The sequence below is a fragment of the Myotis nattereri genome (assembly GCF_964212035.1).
Source record: "Myotis nattereri genome assembly, chromosome: 6".
In the NCBI taxonomy this organism is placed as follows: domain Eukaryota; kingdom Metazoa; phylum Chordata; class Mammalia; order Chiroptera; family Vespertilionidae; genus Myotis; species Myotis nattereri.
The window spans coordinates 83541691-83563295 of record NC_138081.1 but is presented as its reverse complement, the minus strand read 5'-3'; the positions used below and the strand labels follow the sequence as shown (position 1 = coordinate 83563295).

General features: G+C 43.3%; 1 protein-coding gene across 1 annotated transcript; it reads left to right on the top strand.

Moving 5' to 3' along the window:
• Positions 1–2194: 2194 nt before the first annotated feature.
• HEY2 (hes related family bHLH transcription factor with YRPW motif 2) lies at positions 2195–13789 on the top strand. The gene is made up of 5 exons (XM_081094243.1): positions 2195–2443; positions 4350–4428; positions 4555–4638; positions 7393–7474; positions 11659–13789. The coding sequence occupies exons 1-5, from the start codon at positions 2361–2363 to the stop codon at positions 12345–12347; spliced, it is 1017 nt and encodes a 338-aa protein (XP_080950369.1). The 5' UTR covers positions 2195–2360; the 3' UTR covers positions 12348–13789.
• Positions 13790–21605: the final 7816 nt, after the last annotated feature.

Below are 21605 nucleotides of genomic sequence, written 5' to 3'. Positions count from 1 at the left end.
TTAAATGCCCCAGTATGGTGGTGGTGGTTGGGGAGGGGGAGGAGGGAAGTCATCTCTTTTTCTTTCTTTCTTTCTTTGTTTTTTTTCAGCGACGGGCTCAAGTTGTGACCCTGACGTTTGGAAGCGACCGCTAACTTGCTCCCATGGCGAACGTGAGTTGCACCTGCAGGCATTCGCTTTCAGAAGAACAAGCCGTGAAGGTCGGGTTGGCGCGTTCCCCTGTGGCCCGTGCGCAGTGGCCGCTGGCCCATCCTCCCGCGAGCGCCCCGCCCTTGACTGTGGGCCGCGCGGACCGGGAACCAGGCGGCGCCGTGGGAGGTCGTCGCGGGCGGGATGCGGGCCGGCTCCGCGCCGCGCGCTCAGGACCCGGGCGCTGCAGCGGCGCAGAGGCCCGCAGGCCCGCGCCGGCCGGAACCCGCCCTGAAACCGACAGCCGAGCCGGGGGGGCGGGGTGGAGGGGGTGTCACCGCCCCTGGCGGCCCCACAGTCCTGAGCTGACCCGGTGCCGCCCCGCCAGGCCTCGCCCGGTCCCCGCCGACTCTGTGCTTTGCCAGGGTTAAGTTTCAGCAGTCAGGATGGGACGTTTCGGGTTTCTGTTCACACGGTTATTGCAGGCACCGCCGCAGGGATGCAAAAAGGGAGAGGAGGGGGTGGGGAGGGGGGTTGCGTTTTAATGCGAGCTCAGCACGCCGGCTGCCGGTCCTTCCCGCTCTCTCCCTGCCCAACTCCCCCGCCCTCGCCGGGCCGGGTCCTCCACGTCGCGTCCTTTCCTCCTCTCCTCCCCGCCCGGCGCGGGTCCGGTGGAGGGAGGGGACAGATGGTCACAGGGGCGCCCCGAGCAGATCCCCAGAAAAAAATGAACCGGTCCGCGGCGGAAGGTGGTAGTGACTGATAGAGGCCCCTTTCTCGGAGGCTTTTACCCACCCCGCACGGAGCCGTCCCGGCGCAACGAGTGGCGTCTCCGGCTGGACCCCCACCGACCCGCGCCCGCCTCCCGGTACCGCGGCTCCCGGGCGAGCAAACCGACCCCGGCTGCCCTCGCGGAGACACATCGGCATAGCCGGTTCGACAGTCAGAGCATGGAAAGAGGCGCTGGAAAACACGGTCTGAAAGCGCATCTAGAGACTTTACAGCCCGCGGTGTCCAATGCACTAAAAACTGGACACGAGTTCGGACTCCAGAAAACAAATCCCATTTCCAGAGCGCTTTTTCGTGTCCGGGATTCTAATTACACCTGCCTCTGCGACTGCGCATGATCAGGGCGAGGGGCGAATTGCCGTTATCTGGAGAACCCACGCCCGAAAAACTCGGACTTGAAAAACCACTAACACTGGGTCCTGAAACACCCGCGTTATTGCCCTAGTCCTTCCGGCCACCAACGTAAACACAGCTCCAGGCACGGTCTACTCAGCGGGATCCACGATCCACAGTCCCGGGGGCGGGGAGGAGATGGAAATAACTGATTTACAGCAAATCGAACATCGTGCGGGTGCCAACCTCACCCCCTCCGACCGTCAGGGGTTATGTACCTCGTCGGGGAAACTCGCGTCCTTATCTGTTCACAGCCCGGAGGCCGCAGCAGTAGCCTCGGGAGTTGCCGGGGGGAGAAAAAAAAATAACTTTGATTTAAGGTTTTCAAAAACCCCAGAGGGCAAATGTGACCGCCAGGGCCAGCCAGTCGGCAGTGTGGGTCCTGACCAGGGACAGCCGAGCGGGGCGGCTCCCGACGTCACACGCGCCCGCTCACACGCAGCCACGCGCTCGGGTTCCTCTTTAAACCCAGGCCCGACACTTGCCCGGCGGACGGCGGGGTGAGGAGGAGGAGGAGGAGGAGGAGGGCCGCAGCCCGAGGCCCCCACGCCCGCCCCGCGCCGGCCCTTCTCGCGGCGCCCGCGCCGGGGGCTGCGCGCTTCCCTCGCCGCAGACGGCCACCTGGCGCTCGCGCTTGCCGCCGCCCGTGCCCGCCCGCGCGCGGCTCCTGCGCCCCAGGTGTGGAGGCGGGTTCCCACGCTTCTGCCCCAGCCCGGAGGCGGGCGAGGGCAGGGGCGGCCCACCTCTCCGCCCCAGCCAATCGCGGGCCACGCCGGCCCCGAGGAGGCGGGGCCCGCCGGGGCGCCGGGGGCCGGCGGGAGGGAGGTGCGCGCGTGGGCCCCGCCCGCCGGGGGGGCGTGTCCGGCGCCGGTCTTGCCGCAGAGCTGGGCTGCGGCGTGGGAAACAGCCCGGAGGAGTCGACCGCGCCGCCGCGGGAGCCGCGCCTGCCGGGCCCGGGGAGGGGGTGAGGAGGCCGGCAGGGAGGTCGCTGTGCCGCGCTGGGCATCCGTGTCTCCGGCCGGGCTGCGCCCCGCGCCCTTTTCGCCGCGATGAAGCGCCCCTGCGAGGAGACGACCTCGGAGAGCGACCTGGACGAGACCATCGACGTGGGAAGCGAGAACAATTACTCGGGGTGAGCGCGCACTCGGAGCCCGAGGTGTCGGGGAGCTTTGTGTGGGACGGCTCCGTGGGAATATCCAGGCTCCTTTCCGCGGCGTCCTCACGAAGAGGGGGAAGTTTTGCCGGAGAAACGTTGAGTGGTGGGCGCTCGGGAACGTGCGTGGAGTGGGGCGAGGGAGGTGGGTTTTCACTCTAGGGGTGCAGCGCAGCGGACGGGGACGCCTGAAAGTGCGGGAGTTGGCCGGGATTGTTGCCCGGCTGTCTGCACCCGGCCGGCCGACAAACAGGTCCCGGCGACGGGCGACGCCCCCGCCACTGAAGCTGCCGAAATGGGCCAAGAGCAAAGAAAAATTGGTGTTTTTAAAAGAGACTAAAAAGCTAAGTTGCTTTATGGAGAAACTGAAGCGACGTGCAGTGTCCCCGCTAAGCAGGGTGCGCGCTCCGGGTCGACCATGTGTGTCTTGGCTGACAGCAGAGTGAGTGACAGATGTAAGGATCGTTTCGGGCGTTATTCCTTTGACTGCCGGTTCTTAAGTCTGGGAAAGATCGGGGTTGCGATCACAGAAGCCAGACCTCCACTTCCCAGTGGCAGGGGGAGATTACCGAGGCATTTTAGTGCCGGGCGGGTCAAATGATAATTGCTTCTAATTGGCATCCCCAGAAGCACCTTAATTATTTATCTGCAACTGTCACTCAAAGAGCAAAATTCTTCCTACCTTTTGGAAAACTTTCAATGCTGTTTTTTTCTTTCTTTCTTTCTTTCTTTTAATGCTATTCTTCTAATACAAACCAAAGCCTGATATCGGCAAGAGCAAAGACATTTACATGAAACATTGTTTACAAAGTATCTTCTAATTATTAAAGTGTCCGTCATCTTAAAAAATAAGAACAGAAAAAACAGAAGATGCCCTGTGAAAGGCGAAACCAGATGAGAATGGGTGGGAATGAGGAGGACATTTAATTCAGAAATAAGATCCAAAAGTGAGAAGATGAAGTATTAACAACCTGATCTGTGCAACATTTCTAAAATGGAAGAGCAAATATCAGGAACCCTGGAAAATCTGAGAACATAAAGAATTATAGAATCCATGAATTATGAAGAGTAACAGATACAAACTAGAAAGGGTGGCAAGTATTCTAAGTGGCAAAATAATGATTTGATTGAACTCTCAGTATAAAATAATCTTTTCATTAGGAAACTCAAGATGATGTGCAGCTCCTAGAGGTTTCGTTTTCAAAGTAAAACCCTTACCTGGTAGCTGATCTGATTTTAATTTTCTTATCAGTGGCATTTTTACTTTGGAGTGTTCTTTTGGAAGATTCGGATACAAAACATTAAATTTGTCAATTTTTTTCCCCGTTGTGAGATATGACTAATTGAAATAGTAAGATAACGTGTGTTTATTTTAAAGATTGCATCTAGAGACAACCGTGTGACATGTGATGGTTGTCTATCTGTTTGGTAGTGGTGCTAAACATGGCCTTTATTTTAAAATAGCTTTGCTTTGTTCAGTATGTTTGAACGGAAAGAGGAGGAGGATGCTACTAGAGACTAGTTGACTTTTAAGAAACATTTATGAGTGGCACTAGGAAGTACTAATATCTAATTTCTCACCCTGACTGCCCATAATTATTTTACTAGGAGACTTAATAAAAGTTTAGGGATGTTTTTGCCAATGGATTTGGCATCTAAATTACTCATTAAAACTTTTCTTTTTTTTAAGCCACCATTCATTCCTACCTGAAAAGAGATATAGGCTGGAAGCAAAGTATGTTAAGAGTAAAGCAAGAATTAAGAATAAAGTAACACAGATCTCAACTGAGAAATCACCCTCAGTGTTTAATGGGTGGCATCAAGTACTCAGAAGAAACTATTGTTATGTTAATGAAGCACCTGACATACTCTTCCTATTTCATAGGCAAAGTTCTAGCTCTGTGATTAGATCGAATTCTCCAACAACAACATCTCAGATTATGGCAAGAAAGAAAAGGAGAGGGGTAGGTGATTTTTTTTCTTTTGATTTCATGTTATGCAGCCTAATGTGTAGCAGTTGTTTTTTTTCATCATGAGTAATTTTATCATTTGTGTATTCATAAACTTTTGTTTTGCTTTCTTTGGGATAGATAATAGAGAAAAGGCGTCGAGATCGGATAAATAACAGTTTATCCGAGTTGAGGCGACTGGTGCCAACTGCTTTTGAAAAACAAGTAAGCTATCCTCACCCCTGACCACCCCAACCAAAAAGCTCAAAAAATCTGATTCTCTCATCTGGGAAAGCCTGTTAAAGCTTTTTAAAATAATGGTGTATGTGCCCTGATCTGGCACAGAGCAGTGATTTCAGTAAAATGCTTTGTTGTGGCAAAACTATTAAAAACATAATCCATCGTGAAGTTGAAAAACATTTCCATCCTTGGGCTTATTTTCCCCTTAAGGGTAACAGTGTTCGTGCTTTCTCTGTTCTTTCTATGAAGACCAGTGGTGGTTTTGTTTAAAACCAAGATGTATGTGGTATTCTTTAAAAAAAAAAAAAAAAAGAAGGATATCATGTGTGAAATTTCATTTTTGTTTCAAACAGTTTAAGAAAAATAAGCTTTTTATTTTAAAAATTACCAAAGCCCAGGAAGTAACATCTCCAGCTCTATTTTCTAAATAACTTATACAAATACAATTTATTTACCAACCCACATGGTTTCATTTTTAATCCCTGGGTTAACAGAATAATGCTCGATTTGGAGCATCTTTTTGGAAGTTTGGTAAAAATCAAACTAACCATATGCCCTTTTCAGAATTCACATATTCCTTTACCAAAAAAAAAAAAAAAAAAAAAAAAGATTTTTCACATTTAGTAGAGTAGGAAGCCAAATATGTAAATATTTCTTTGTCATTTTAGAAAAGTTTTTCCTCCTGCCACCATGGCTAATGGCATAGATTTCTAACAGCATCTTTCAAAGAATGTGGCATCATAACCTTGTTGAAAATACTTTCAATTTAATTCAAATAGAATATAAGACAGCAATTGTTTGTTTATTTCATTTTGTTGTTTATTTCATGAACCAAACTAACATTACAAAGCCCTCAGAAATTATCCAGAAACTACGATTTTGTAATTAGTCACGTTCACTGAAACTACTGTACATCTTCATGGAAAAATTGAGCACTGACAGAAGTACAAGATGTAATATGCTATTGATTACATATGTTTAAGAGAAACACAGGCACCCATTCTATGTGCTGAAACTGCCTTTGATTAGGTAAATGTAGTGTGGAAACAGTAGTTTGGATTAGTAGCAGTAGGATGAAACCGAAGATATCATTATTTAGTGATATTTTTACTTTGAGTACTGAAATACCTAGTTATGAGGAACCATCAGTTTGGTGTGGTTTTTGTTGTTGTTGTTCTTTTTCTTTCTTTCTTTTCTTAAATGTCAATTTAAAACAAATCTTAAAAGCAAACCTCAGCTGTTTGGCAGCTAGTGACCATAAACACAGACTTTCCCATTTGCAGAGCTTGGCTACCAACCCTTGGTGAGCTGGCCCTGTCACAATATGATTAGAAGGGTATTTAGTCAAGCAGTTTAAATACCTGGCATTGAGCTGATAATTTTCACGAAACAAGTAACGCATAGGAACCTGAAATAAACTTCTATTTCCTCTTCTGAGAAAAACATATTGGTTTAATTATTTAGCTCCTCCAGTAAATTAGAAGCCACCCACAGCACTCTGAAACAGTTTGAGGTGGCACTTTTTTCAATTGGTTCCCAGAAGTTGCCTTATTTTAAAAAGTAGGGACATAAAAATACATTTCAAATTTTATTAAGAACTATTTTAAAGGGTTTAAATATCCTTACATGTTGCTGATGCTTACTAGATAAGTAGTAAATTATGCTTTCTTATTTATGATCTAGAAATTCACAGTGACACCTGCTGGTAATTATTGGAAAACATATTAAAAGTCTTCCCTTTTTTATTTTTGGTTCTGCTTAGCCGAGGTCTAGTATGAATTAAAAACTTAGTAAAATTTTTTATTTTTACTTTATTTTTCTAGCTGGAAAGTCAAAACATTTTATTTTAAAATGTTAGAAAAGTATTAAGAGAGATATGTCCATTATATAACCAAGAATGTTAAGCCGAACCGGTTTGGCTCAGTGGATAGAGTGTTGGCCTGCGGACTGAGGGGTCCTGGGTTCGATTCCAGACAAGGGCATGTACCTTGGTTGTGGGCACATCCCCAGTAGGGGGCGTGCAAGAGGCAGCTGATCGATCTCTCTCATCGATGTTTCTAACTCTCTATCCCTCTCCCTTCTTCTCTGTAAAAAAAAATCAATAAAATATATATTCTTTAAAAAAAAGAATGTTAAATATTTGGAAACTAAATCTTCTAAAATGTGGCAGGCACTTTCAGGAGTTAAATATTGCAAATTATTGTACCATATGTCTTCTTTAATACCAATAATGTTTGATATGATGAAAAAATACCAAGACCAACTAATTATTCAATCATAGTCACCAAGTCAGGGTTCAATAATAATTTGAGATTCTATTTCCTTATCCTCCAGAGTTGTATGCAACTGATCTAGACTTGAGCATTATATAGGACTATTGGATGTTCTATATAATTAGATAATGCAATTAAATATACTATTAACCAAGGTACTGATTGGATGCAAAGTTTGAGATTTTCACAATTGTAATTTTGGTGAAGTAATATTGTGGAGTATAGCTATTCTTATGATAAAAATATTATACTTTTTAACCTTTAAAAGTTGAAATGGCAACTATCTGTCATTAGGTGTGACATAGTAATTAGAGTTTTCATTTAAAGTTTGGAAGGAATTCAGATTTTTCTGTGAAAAAAATTAAACTTAGAATTTTCTAGTGAGAAGGAAAATTGAAAATTCAGTATAAAATGTCCCAAATTTGTTTCCATAGAACTTACAAGACTTTATTACTTGTTTATGCAGGGATCTGCAAAGTTAGAAAAAGCTGAAATATTACAAATGACAGTGGATCATTTGAAGATGCTTCAGGCAACAGGGGGTAAAGGTAAGTAGGTGACTTCATTTTCCCCACCCCTTTCCACTTTTCTTTTTTCACCCCTCCCCTCCTCCCCTCCCCAAGATTGTAAGGAAGTCATAGTTGAGCGGTTCTTTAACAAGCTGGGATAGGAGGTCCCAGATTAAAGCCGTGGAAATCAATGCTAATGGCAGGATTGAACTCGTGGGAAAGAACTTCTGGAACAAAAGGAGCACTTGACCCTGGGCTTGTGTTTGCTTTCATAATACTGTGGGAGTGAAGCTTCATTCACAGCAGCCCGGTCAGAGATTTGTTTGGGACTTCAGAAGCACATGCTGGAATCTGTACAGAAAGACAAAACAAACACACAAACATCCAAACATAAACAGGAGGTTAAAGGCAATCTTTTCTCTTTTTCTTCTTTCTCTTCCCCAAAGTCCCCCATTAAATCAGAGCTAGAACTCAGTATAATGCAGCTATTCCAAAGGAAGTGACTCTAGAATTACTCTCATTGTTGTTTTCAGATTTGGGTTGGTTTTGGATTCAGACCAGACAGAGCATTTGAAGTGCAGGTAGTGAATCTCTACTGGAAACCGTTAATGGAGCAGTCATTCCTAACCAGAACAAATAGGAGAAGGTTCCCTGGGCCCAGTTCCCTGGAGAGATGTTCTCTGTATTCCATAGTGATTTGGGGAAGAATTGTTTAGGGGGTCAGGGACAGACCCTTACTTCATGCTAAAAATATACTTGAGATGGGAAAGCTGTAATTCTCATTCAAATTTTATCATCCCAGTTCCACTTGACTGGTTTTCACCCTTTTGTATCTTTTTCACCCTTCAAACAAACCTTTGGTATTCATCTTAGCCAAGGGTGTTATCTATGTATATAAAAGGCTAATAATATGCTAAGTGTCCGACCATCCAACCGGTTGCTATGATGCACATTGACCACCAGGGGGCAGACGCTCAACGCAGTAGCTGCTGAGCTGCAGTGCCTTGGCAGCAGCGGTTCTCGGGTGATGCACACCAAAACCAGAGAGGAGGGAGCCCAATTCCTCTCAGGGCCACGCGATTCTACCTTTGGCCGTGGGTTATGTTGTTGCTGGGGCACTGTCGGGCCCCGAATCTGGTTTACTGCACACTTGCTTTTGCGTTCCATACTCTATAGGACAGCAACTTTGCAGAGTGCCCTCTCGCACTCTGGGACCCTTTGGGGGATGTCAGAGAGCTGGTTTTGGCCTGATCCCCACAGGCCAGGCCTAGGGACCCCACCTGCCAGAGGGATCCGCTCACTCTGAAGACACCAGGGAGGGACCATGGGAGGTTGGCTCTAGGGAGTGTCCGGCCCATCTCGCCTAGGTCCTGCCCTGCTGGCCACCTTCTAATTAATTTCCTTTCAATGTTCACGAAATCGTGCACCTGGTCACTAGTTTAATATATTTGACAACTGGATAAGTACAAGACACCACTAGGGGCTAAGTGCTGCTGCACCTATACTCTGGAAGCTTCTCTGAGCTTGCTATCAGCCTTTTACTATGTATTGTCATAGTTTGCCATAGATGAAGGCAGGAAAGGGGCATTGGAGGCAAGTAGCTGTTTACCAGTTAGTATGGAAGTAGTTCAGTATTTAACTCCACTATGGCCATGCTGCTCAGGACCTGTGGAACACAGCCCTGGCCATCACCTCTAAATCCAAGACCGACCAAAATCTGAAAACAACATGAGAGTAACTCTAGGGCCACTTCCTTTGGAATAGCTGCATTACACTGAGTTCTAGCTCTGATTTAATGGAGGCTTGGGGGAAGGAAGCGAAGAACAAGAGGAAAAGATTGCCTCTAACCTCCTGGTTTTGTTCCGATATTTGTGTGTCAGGGAGGCTGATCATTGTACAGGGAGGCCCACGTGCTGTGACTTACCCTTGGTTGCACCTTCTCAAGGAACCATCCTGAATGAATGGGCATGGGTTTTTAAACTTCTGTTCATTAAAATGTAACCCTAAGTATAGCATGCAAGCATTCTTACTAAATGGAGAAGAGAATGAATGAAGTCTTAAGAGTCAAGGATCCCGCCCAGGTTGGCCACTGCCTCACCTGTGACCAGACACAGAAAAGTGCACTGTTGCACTATGAGGCCGACACTAGTTCTCTGAGCTCTACCGCCCCTCCAGCCCCACGCTGCCATCTGCACTGATTGAGTTAGTGGTGGTGCAAGAAAAGTTATTTGTTTGCCCTGCCTCCCTTGGCATTGTTAACCACATGACTGAGAATTCTTATCAACATTTCAAATATTTGGCCTGATCTATACTTGTAAAGAGTAATATTGTTCTTATGCCTTACTATAAAAACTCAGTTCTGTCTTGGTTGCTATTCTTGGCTACCTGAACAGTCCTAAAATTCAAACCAGAATAGTTTATGAACACACATTTCCAAGCAAGCACATACAGGTGGCCTGACTGCCAGGTCATTAAACAGGTCACCAAGCTGGAGAATATGTGGGCCTTGAAGAGAAGGGCTGGCAGTGTGGGCTTACATCGCCCAAGACTCACAACTGCTGTAAGGGCCTCATAGTGTGCTGATGTCTTAGAGCATGGACTCTAGTTGGGTTGCCTGTTTACAAATCCTGGCACTGGTCTGTAGTTGCTCTGTGACGCTTGGTAAATTACTGACCCTCTCCGAGCCCCATGTTCCTCATCTGTACAGTGAGAACAGTCCTAGTGTCCACTTCACAAGGTTGTGAGTGTGTTCACTGAAAGCTGTAGGGCAGTGGTGGCACAGGGGATGTGGTATAGACCGATGTGCTGTACTATAATTTTTTGCCCAAGATTCATTCATAGGAGGCAGCTGCTCATTGTCATTTCCCTCTGTATTCACCAACAGGATAGGAATTGGCATACTTTCTGTTCCTTAAGATGCAACAGAGAACTCAGTGATATACAGCAACATGTAGCTGGCAAACCACAAATTTCAAATTTTTTCATGCCTGTTCATGAAAATTCTTGGAAGCTCTGAGGGTTACAATCCTGTTGGTTCATTGTTGTTGTTTTTTACAGTCTACCTCGATGTTGCCATGGTGTCTAGAGAGGATTTGGTAGAGTAACCTAAATTTCTAAATCCCTCTGGGTTTCTGAACTCGGTCTACACTGGTGATTACCTCCCTCCTCTTCTCTCATGGGACACAGAGTCCCCAAAGGCCCACAGAGAACCCTGAGGACGCTCCCGTGAAATCTTTTCCATGGAGGAGGCTTCTTTAGGGAGAGCTTTTCCTTCTAATCCCGGGGACTTTGTTGCTAACTCTGCCTAAGTCCTCATCTTCCACATTTCATGATGCTGTCTTATATCAGCTTTGTGCTGTTGTTACTGTTTTAATAGCGTATATTTTTGTTCCAGATGTTTTTTGGGCCTTCCAAATTTCAGTTCGAATTCTAGCTTTAGGACTTTTGACTATTATGACTACTATTTTCCAAAGTGCTTGAGATACAGAATAAGATAGTCTAATAATGAATAGATGATAAATGAAACATTTTGTTTTTATTGGATTTTTTCATACCAAGTAATGACAACATGTTTTCACTTTGTTGATTTCAAAAAAGCCACTGAGAGTCAAGAAGCATTTTTTTAAAAAAATTTAAGATACAGTAAGTGTTGGTGCAAGAAAAGTCCTTTATTCGAAAGTCCCCAAGCCGCTAAAATGCGTTTTACCTCTCTGTTTACCGCCAAGAGAGGGCGGATGTTTCAGAAAAGCCCTTTAATCTATAGCTCATGTGACAGAGACAGCGCCTGGAACTCTGTGTCACCGTGAAAAAATTCGACTAGGGAATCTCACTAGTCCACAATACAGAAGGAGAAACACCACTTTTTCCCCCTGGAAGTATTTGGAACATGCATGTTCTTAATCACACACACACACACACACACACACACACACACACCCCAACCACACCCCCTCCCCCACTGTGAAATTTGGTTGCTAGAACAACTGTAGTACCCAGCAATGCCAGAGTAGTCACACATGTGAATTTCGAAGTGTACTTTCTACACTCTCTTAACTTCTGCACAGATTGCGACCATAAGTAGCTGGCAACGTTGTCAGAAAGGATGGTGGTTCTGCTTCAATCTTCTGAAGGACAGAGGGGACCTAGTTGGTAGGACTCTTAGTAACTGGGTCCTTTTCTCCTCGCTCTCTCCTGGCCCCCACTTTGCTCAATCCTCCCTTTAGGCTACTTCGATGCACACGCGCTTGCCATGGACTTCATGAGCATCGGGTTCCGAGAGTGCCTGACGGAAGTGGCCCGGTATCTGAGCTCCGTGGAAGGCCTGGACTCCGCGGACCCCCTGCGGGTGCGGCTGGTCTCCCATCTCAGCACGTGCGCCTCGCAGCGGGAAGCAGCGGCCATGACCTCCTCCCTGGCCCACCACCACCACCCGCTGCACCCGCACCACTGGGCTGCGGCCTTCCACCATCTGCCCGCAGCCCTGCTCCAGCCCAACGGACTCCACGCCTCGGAGTCCACGCCCTGCCGCCTCTCCACGACTTCAGACGTGCCTCCTGCCCACGGCTCCGCGCTCCTCACGGCCACGTTTGCCCACGCGGATTCTGCCCTTCGGATGCCAGCGACGGGCAGCGTGGCCCCCTGCGTGCCGCCCCTCTCCACCTCGCTCTTGTCGCTCTCGGCCACGGTCCACGCGGCCGCCGCAGCCGCCACCGCGGCGGCGCACAGCTTCCCCCTGTCCTTCGCGGGGGCCTTCCCCATGCTCCCCCCAAACGCCGCCGCTGCCGCCGTGGCAGCCGCCACAGCCATCAGCCCGCCCTTGTCCGTATCAGCCACATCCAGCCCTCAGCAGACGAGCAGTGGAACTAACAGTAAACCTTACCGACCCTGGGGGACAGAAGTGGGCGCTTTTTGAGTTGTCCTTGAACTTGTTGCCATGGTAACTGAAAGTCCTGCATGTCAGCATCTGCACCGGAAGGCCGCGGTACAGATGTCTACAGACCCACCGAGGAACAGTAAAGCTATTTGAGACACACACCTCACAGTGGAAATGTGGTATTAGCGATCTGTTTTCTTTCCTGTGGTGGGTTAAGGCAGCTTGGTAACTGACGTCAGCAACGTTTGAGAACTTCACACTTGCTTCCATGTAGAATTTTCCCGGAAAGTAAAAGACTGTACCATCCAGCCTTGCCTCGGTATATCCAAATTGGAGAAGAAAAAGGCCCTGACTGAATTCTCTTGAAACTAGATGGAAAAAAAATATTCGTGTTTCCTAAGTGCCTGAGCTAGTGAAGTTTTGTTCTGAGCATAAAACATTGCACAAGTGACGAGTGTAGAAGCTAGGTTAAGAAGGGAGAGGGACAGAAGTCTTGCGTTGGGCTGCAGACCTACAGTGCCCGGGAAGAGTACTCTGTTGCAACCAACAGGTTTTTATTGGCCAAAAGGATTGCTGAAAATAATTTTCAAGTTGAAAGACCGAGTTTTATCTTAGTTCGCTTTCTTTGTACAGACTTGCCAAGTGGTGACATTCAGCAATACACTGGTATAAGCAATTATTCCATCAGTGCTCAGATTAGCAAGCATTCTGCCTTGTCTGCAAACCCCGAGGCACCTTTTTCTTTCATGGCTCAGAATGTGGTGCTGCTTCTATAAACCATACGTTTATGGAGTACACCCAGGGGCAGTGACCTACTGTGTGCCCACCAGAGGCTAGCTGATTCATGCCAACTTGAAAACTCCAGTTTGTAAAAGTTTAGCATAATTTATTCCGTTTCATTTGGACTATTTCCACATATGTATCCTCTTCATTTTGTCCCGATGACGTGTACTATCCTTGTCATCCTTTTGGGAGAAGTAGCATTTCTGGAGGTGATGAGACAGGGAGGGAGGTAGATAGATAGCATTTGGAACAGAAAAGCCACGATTTTTAAATGCTCTTGGTCAAGCTCAAGATTGCGTTTGACCCCAAATCAAGATGAATGTATGCAATGGGATGTACATAAATTAGTTTGTCCATGCCTAGACTAGTGCTACATAATGGTGTTTTGGTTTCATTTTGTTTTGTTTTTTTATTTTGTTTAATGACAAAATAATCTCTTAATACATTGAAATTGAGCACATGAGATTTTATGTTTGAAAGATAAAGGCACAGCATGTATTATTATTATGCACTTCATTTCTCTGCTGTGTGGAGAAAGCAATAAAGAAGAATGTTAAACATTATGCAACATTATACTTTTAAATATTTGTTTTAAAATTACTGTACCTAGTCCTTTTTGCATTACTTTGTAACCTCTTTCTATGCAAAAGTCTACATATCACTAATTAAATGAAGTCCTTGTTGACTATTTTTATGTGGATGAGTTGCTTTGCAGAATGTGAAGTTGATATGAATTTCAAGCAAGGCCTTCCTTCACTAACAAATTAAGCCAGGGCTTTTCTTTTGCTCTTTCACAGCTTGCTTGAAATTAGTTTTTATCTGAGCTTGTAAATCTATTAAGCATAGGTGGGTAAGACATTATTTGGAGGCAGGAAGTGATCCGTTTCCTTTGCCTTTTATTCTTAACCACGGTTCTTGGAAAAGTGCAAATACAAGAACTCTAAATAATACTAGTCGTATACTGGACGTGGGGTAATATGCTAGAATGTGTCATACGTTTTATAACTCAAAAACATTTGTAGTGTTTTTAAAAATCACATGCATACATGAAGGGCGTATATATGCCTACTGATGATGAATCCTCTCAATGCCAATTCCTTTTGATGCTGTAGGAATTATGCAGATATCCCCCCTTCAATAAAGCCTGAAAGAGACCATTTCAGAGTTCCCAAAACTATTGGGCCAAACATATGAAAAATTAAGAAAGAATGCTCTTATTATGCATTTCACTTATGCTCAAAGCTAAAGGAAAAAGTGGGAGGCTTTTAGTTTTAAAAAATCAAGCGTATAGTTTATCTAATTTCTTCTGTCTGGAAGTGGGTAAAAAAATGAGCAAAAACAGATCACCATGTTCCTTCTTTGTGAAGCTCTCTGGTTATTAAATTTTCTGTTAGCTCTGATGGAATTAGGTAGCAAATAAGAAAATGGATTTAGTAGTATTTGAAGTTTGCTTTTTAATCACTATTTGTGGGCTGCTGGCATAGAAATGATTTTTATTATCTAATAGTTGATCCTGTGCCTATTGTAATGTCAGCATTTAAAGAATTCTTTTCCTATTTTGGAATGTAAAGTGTTTTAGAGAGCAGGATTTTTTTTTTAATTTAGATTAAATATTTTAAGATAAATCCCCTTCCTCCTTTCTTCTCTTTCGTTTCCTCTTTGTTTTTTTCATACATTTTTTCTTCCCCATTTCATAAGGGTTATTATTTTTCAGTTTAATTGATTGAAATATTTGCAAACCAACTTGCCACCTAGTTGCTAAGGGTTATCAGTGTTCGTAAAGAAAATCATTATCAGTAATTTATTAATTGGTTCTTGATCAGTGTTTCACATCATCAGCTTTTAACATTACATTTCACTCATTTCTATTAACTTTATCATTGAGTCTCCCATCTTTGATCAAATGTGTTTTTTTAAAGTATGTTGTTATTGTTTTTTAGAGAGAGAGGAATAGAGAGATAAAAACATTGACGAGAGAGGAACATCATTGACCGGCATGAACATTGCCCTTACTGGGGGCAGAGCCGCATCCAGGGCCTGTGCCCTGACCGGGAATCAAATGGGAGACCTATTGGTTTCTTGGTCAACCACTGAGCCACACCGACTGGGTTGATCAAACGTTTTTTGAAATTGGTGTTCTACCTTTAGTTGTGGTGATTTTCGTGTTTGCTACCAAAATGGAAAAAAACCAACAAACAGAAAACAAAACAAAAAACACCACTTTTTATATTTCAAGGGGAAAAAGAACATTTAGGATTTGATTTATTGGTGCTTTTATTTGTCTAAAAATCCCAAAATTAACTCCCAGGATTTTTGGTAGAATAAAGGGGGGGGGGGGGAGTGGTGAGGGGGAGGAGAGAAAAGGAAAAGGAAACATTTTTAGAAAACTGAGTTTTCCCAATGTTAAAAGCTGTATGTATGCCTAACTGGAACAGTTTTGTATTTCACATCAGTGCGCCAGGAGAGGTTTATTGAATAACTGCTGTGTACCCAGCACTGTGCTGTATGTATGTCAGGTTTTGAATGGTGTGTTGTCCCACATGACAGTGACAGGTATGGCTGCCACCCTAGCTTTTACAGGGACCCTCAAAAGAAAGAGGCGACCTAAGAGTGAGGAAAGGGCTTTCTGGAAACCGGTTGGGGAGGCTTTTTCTCTCCTTGGAATCTTGCTATGACAAATATGGTATTTCCTATCATATTGGAAGAAATCTGTGGTACTTTTAAAGCAATGGCTGTTTGACCCTACAAATATATGTGTACCAAAAATCTTAATGAAGCCTTTGGATTATCTTCCGTATATATTAAACTTACTTCTTTTACCAATAATTAAGTTACCACAAAGTAAGAGCAAAGCCAGCTTAGGTAATATCAACACAAAGTAAGATGATTTTTGAACTCCATATTTTCCTAAATATGATTCCATCACTCTAAAGATCTTCTATTGGTTTGGGGTCAGTTTTTATGGAAAAGAACCACCACAACATAACTTTACACATTAATCATAAGGTATCCCAATTTCCAGAGTGGAAAAATGAAAAACAAACAAACAAAACAGGAGCATTTTGGATTTGAGGCAATAATATCACTTAATATTATATTTGAATGCAAATTGAAAAACCCATGGCTAAGATATGAATAGATTAAAATGTTGCTGATTTAGCTTACTTTAAATATATCAGGATAGGATCCTAATCAAATCAAAGAATCTGGGTTGACTTTGTAAACTTAATAATCTAAAGATAGATGTGTTTTTCAAGCTTTTCATGTTTTTATTGCACAATGGGACTAATCCTAGTTCTGCGTTTTACTGGAGAATGGAATTTGACTTCCCTTGTAATTGTTTTAAGATCTAAGCAATAACAGAGTCTGCGAACATTTCAGCAACTACAACAAAGCATTACAGCAAATATGACATCATAAACGGTGACTATTGCTCATATTCTTTGGAAGGATAAGTCTTTGAACTCAGTGGGAGATCCTAAAAAAAAAAAAGAAAATAAAAGTCCCTTAGCTTCCACGGACACGTGTATGAGGCGTCAGAGGCATATGAGAAATGGTTCCCTAGGGACTAGGTGGCACTTTCTCCCTCATTTCTAACTTCAAAGGAATAGACAGGAGTGGGGTTGGTCAGAGAATAGGGCCCCCTCTGTAACTGACAGGACCCACTGTAAGTCACAGGTCCAAAAAAAAAAAAAAAAAGAAAATGTAATACTGGTTGTTCTCTGTGCTAAGTTCCATGCTAAGTGCTTGAAATCTCTTATTTAAGACCATAACTGTGCTATGGCCTCGATGGAATTATTATCTTGACATTGCATACTAACTGTTGGAGAATAAGAGGTTAACTGTCCATGATTATACCTAACAGTTTGAGCTATGACCCAAACCAAACCTGCCGATTCTGAAGCCCATATCTTTTACCTTAGACAGCAGTTTTTTGGACTCCGATTCATTCAGACCAACCGAAAGTATTTCAACTTGCCTGGGATCACTTTGAACTAATGACAAGAGTAAATCTGTCTATGGTTTTAGGATAAAAATTTCTACCATCTCACCCTTTTATGTAAGGATAAGAAAAGAATAACTCCATTCTATCACATAACATAAAAGAAAATGAGTTTGTCAGTTCCTTAATTTTAACTTTCAACTTTTAAGCCAGTCGCACCTACCTTCATTTGTGCACTTAACTGTAAATATGAGGCAAAATGGTGAAGTGTTAAGACTAGATCTTTGAGTAAATTGAGTTTCAAAAAAAAACACCCTGTCTTTCATTGGGTGTAAAATATAAGAGAATGCTGGATTATACTGAATGTTTACACATTCCAAGTCCATCATATCATAAAATAACATTATTCCTTTGGCCTATGAAGACCTGCCCAGTAACCCACTCACTTTAATAATTCTCATTATTGCCCTAACCGGTTTGGCTCAGTGGATAGAGCGTCAGCCTGCAGACTGAAGGGTCCCAGGTTTGATTCCGGTCAAGGGCATGTACCTTGGTTGCGGTCACATCCCCAGTGCGGGGTGTGCAGGAGGCAGCTGATCGATGTTTCTCTCTCATCGATGTTTCTAACTCTCTATCCCTCTCCCTTCCTCTCTGTAAAAAAAATTAATAAAATATTTTTTTAAAAATTAATTCTCATCAGGAAGGGCTTTTCAACTAACGTAAACTTCAGCCTACAGTTAAGCATGCTTTCTATAGCAGTTAACAGCTTACTATGTGTATTATTTTTCAAAAACCTGATAATCAGAGGCATGTATATGTGCCTTTACCTTCTTAGTCTTCCTAAAACTGAATTTTCTGTTTCCTTAACCTCTGTTGTCTATGGGACTGAAGATATTTATGCATGTGAAGTGGTATATGTATGTAATAGAATGCCTTATATATAAACTTCTTTAAGGGAGAGAAAGAGGTTGAATATCTTTGGCAAGTTAACCTAAAGTTTCTTGCACATACGTTTGCCTTGTTAATAGTTTTGAGTTTTCATTGCAGCAAAAACAAAGTCACATTTTCTCGTGTGTGCGAAAAAGAATTTTGCAAAGAATGGCTATTTTCATAATGTTCCACTTGTACAAGTCGGGTGATAAATTTAACATTGCTCATAAACTCCTAAAACAACTGCGTAATGGAATTAACCCCTCCTTCCCTAATTATACACTATCAAACTGAAGATTATTTATCATAGTATAAAACTCTGCTTCCTAGATCTTTCACTACTTCTTTTTAAACCGTTTTCCTTAATTACAGAAAACCTAAAGACCCCCCCCCCCTTTTCACAAAAACAATACGGGAGCTTTGTGTAGCTAAGCTTGTGTAGACCTTCCTGTGGACTAGCGGTGGCTGGCCGCTGCCCTATCCGAGCCAGACAGTCCCAGTGCAGCTGCTGTAAATAGGCTTCCCTCGGGGTCTGGCAAGATGATGGAGCTGTGTTTGCAGTCAGGAGGGCAAAGCAAACAGGCACACAGACCATATTTCACTCTCATTATATCTGTCACAGTCACAAGCCACCCCCTAAACAGGAACTCAGCCAGTCCCTCCCCCACCCCATTTTTTTTTTGTTTCACAAGCAGCCACTTAGATTTATTTTATTATTTCTAAGAGCAGAAGTATCCGTGTAGAATACTACACATGATCAGCTGTGGTATCATCATCACAACCCTTTTACGGCCTGGTGACTACCAGAGGAGGGTACTGCCACACTCAGGGGCAAGTGTTGCCTTGGTAACAAACATCCTGGACGGCCACAGTAAAGGAGACTTGATAGGCCGTCGTGCTCCCTTTCAAGGTTCAGTAAGCCACCTCTCCTCCCAGAAAGATATTCATGAGTCCATCACTGCTGAGCCTTTAACAAGCTTGAGGCATATGTGTTGCACCAAGAGAACAGACTTACACACCAAGGGCCTCCTGACCATAATTACCATGGGAATGGGTCTCGGTAATAACCATGATTTATCTGACCCTCGCTGACCAATTCTTACAACAGAGCTACTCTTTTGATGTGACCATCAAACCCCAAGCACAGGAACCACAGACAAAATAACACAGGAGCAGTAACTCAATATAAATCCATTTAGCCGCTTCTGCCAACGCCAAGTTTGGAGGCAGCTTCCTCGCTCTGGGTATCAAGCGCTTGAGGCAAAAGGAGAAACAGTTCACCATTGCTTGTCTTCAGGATATGACATAGTGAGAGAAGCAGTGAGAGTCATTTGTTTAATTGTTCTTTTAAATGTATTAGCTTAGTGTATGGAAGGGGACCAAATGCTTGCCATTGCAAAACTGGGACTTTTGGGATATTGATTTTAAGCTGGTTATTAAGAAACAAAGAACCCAGAAAGAAACCTTTGACCCTCACCCTTTCCTTTCTGACTGAAGCAGATGGAAAGACCTGCTCCGGGAAGAGAACCTTAACATATTCACCTTAGCATTAGAGAGAAAGGTTCCAGGCCCACCCCATTATTTCTGGGTTGCCTAGCAATAATTTGCCTACCACTTGTATTTCACTCTTTCTCAGCTCCCTGTAAATTCCCTGATTCCTTCAAAATCTCAGACCCCTGTTCCTTTCTCCTTTGTCCATAATGGCATATAAACCTCAACTACCCAGTGTATTCCATCATATCTTATGACACCCCCAGCATGTACATCCATAATAAACTTTGTAGATTTCCCCCCGCTAATTTGATAATTAGCCCAGATAGAAGCCTTTAGAAGGTGAGAGGAAGAGTATTTATTTTAGCCCCCATGTTATCCTCTCTCTCTCCTTCCCTCTCCCTCTATCTTTTATTTTTATTTTTTTCTCTCTTTTAAAGATACCATGCTTTATGTTTCTTATTTTCAAAAGCAATGATTTTTAGTCTGATTCAAAATATATGCAATGGAGTCATGTTTCTTTAAAAGAAAATCATAAATCTAATGAATATGGCTGAGATTGAAATTGTATTATTGTGTTTAAATAATGTCCTTGGGGACTCTTTCCCCCTCCCCACGTGGGAATCTGTGCTGTGAGATTCTTTCCCCTCCCCACATGGGAATCTGTACTTGTTCTTCAATAAATTTCGACCTTTGCTGTACCAAAAATAAATAAATAATAAATAAATAAATAAATAAATAAATAAATAAAGTCCTTCACCATTAAAAAAAAACTAATCACACATAGGTGAGCAGAGTTGTGCCACTGCCGAGCACTTAGGGCAGAATCTTTCATGTATATTAATGAAGCTATTGACTCATCAGAGACCCGGCATGGGCTTTGAGATGCTGCTGTACCCACCCTCCTTTCGGTGGCTCCTCAATGCTCTTCATATGAAGACAAATCCTTCACCTCAAGCTACAAGGCCTTACAAGATCAGTCCCTGGACCACTTCTTAGGCTCCTCTTCACCTTTCTTTGCTATCTCTGACTTCCCATCCAGCCATCCTGGCTTCCTTTCAGTCCCTGGTATTCTCCTTGCTCTTTCCTGCTACAAAGTAGTGCGCATGTTCCTTCTACTTAGAATGCTCTTTTCTCTCCTTTATACCTAGGTAACTCACCTTCATTTTTCAGATCTCTACAGATCCGACAACACCAACTAGTTCAAAATCTTATTGTGGAATCACCCGAACCACATACACCTCCTTCACAGAAGAATTTTTCAATTGCGACTTAAATGCCTCTCCACCATTACACTGAAGCAAATGATAATGATTAGGCTTTGCTCACCATTAATGTCCAGGGCCTCTTTGCCTTTGTCTCAACTAATTTTAGTGGCTATTGCTTAAGTGAATGAATACCTGAATGCACGACTGACTGAATGAGGAATGAATGAATAAATGTCATATGCTGGACCTGTGTACTAGTTGCATTGAATTGATTTGAATTTGTTTCCCTAAATTTAATCTGATAGCACAGCATATACACAAGTCAAATCAAGCATAATTGATGAAGTGAGAAGAAAGAGGCTTAGAGAAAAGAAATCTGCTGCTGCCACCTATGACTACAATAAACTGGGTTTTAACTCTACCCAACATTTCCAAAGTCAGTATGGTGATTTGGATTAAATGCGTTTGAATGAGACGCATGAGGCTATGCTGCCACCTTGTGGCTTATTTTCACATTTATTATTTCTAACCTGACAAGCACCATTACAAATTATTCAATAGACAAGAGTAGAATTTTGCTCAACTAAATATTGCTTGCATGCCATTATCCCAAAGAGTTTATTAAACATTATCATTCATTTCTTTTTGTTTTTATTTTAATTACATAATGAATTGGTAGAGAAAATAGTGTAACCTATATATAAATTATGAATAAACAAATGAGAATTAACACCTGTGTATCCACCACCCAGATTAGTACTACCAGTACTTTAAAAGACACCTTTATGCTTCTTGCAAATTCTTTCTCCATGTTCTCCATTAACCAGGAATAGCTACTATCTTATTTTCATTTATAGTTTAATATCTATGTACATATCAAGAAACAATATTTTTAATTTAGCATTTTAAAACTTCATATAAAATGGGATTATCCTGTTCCGA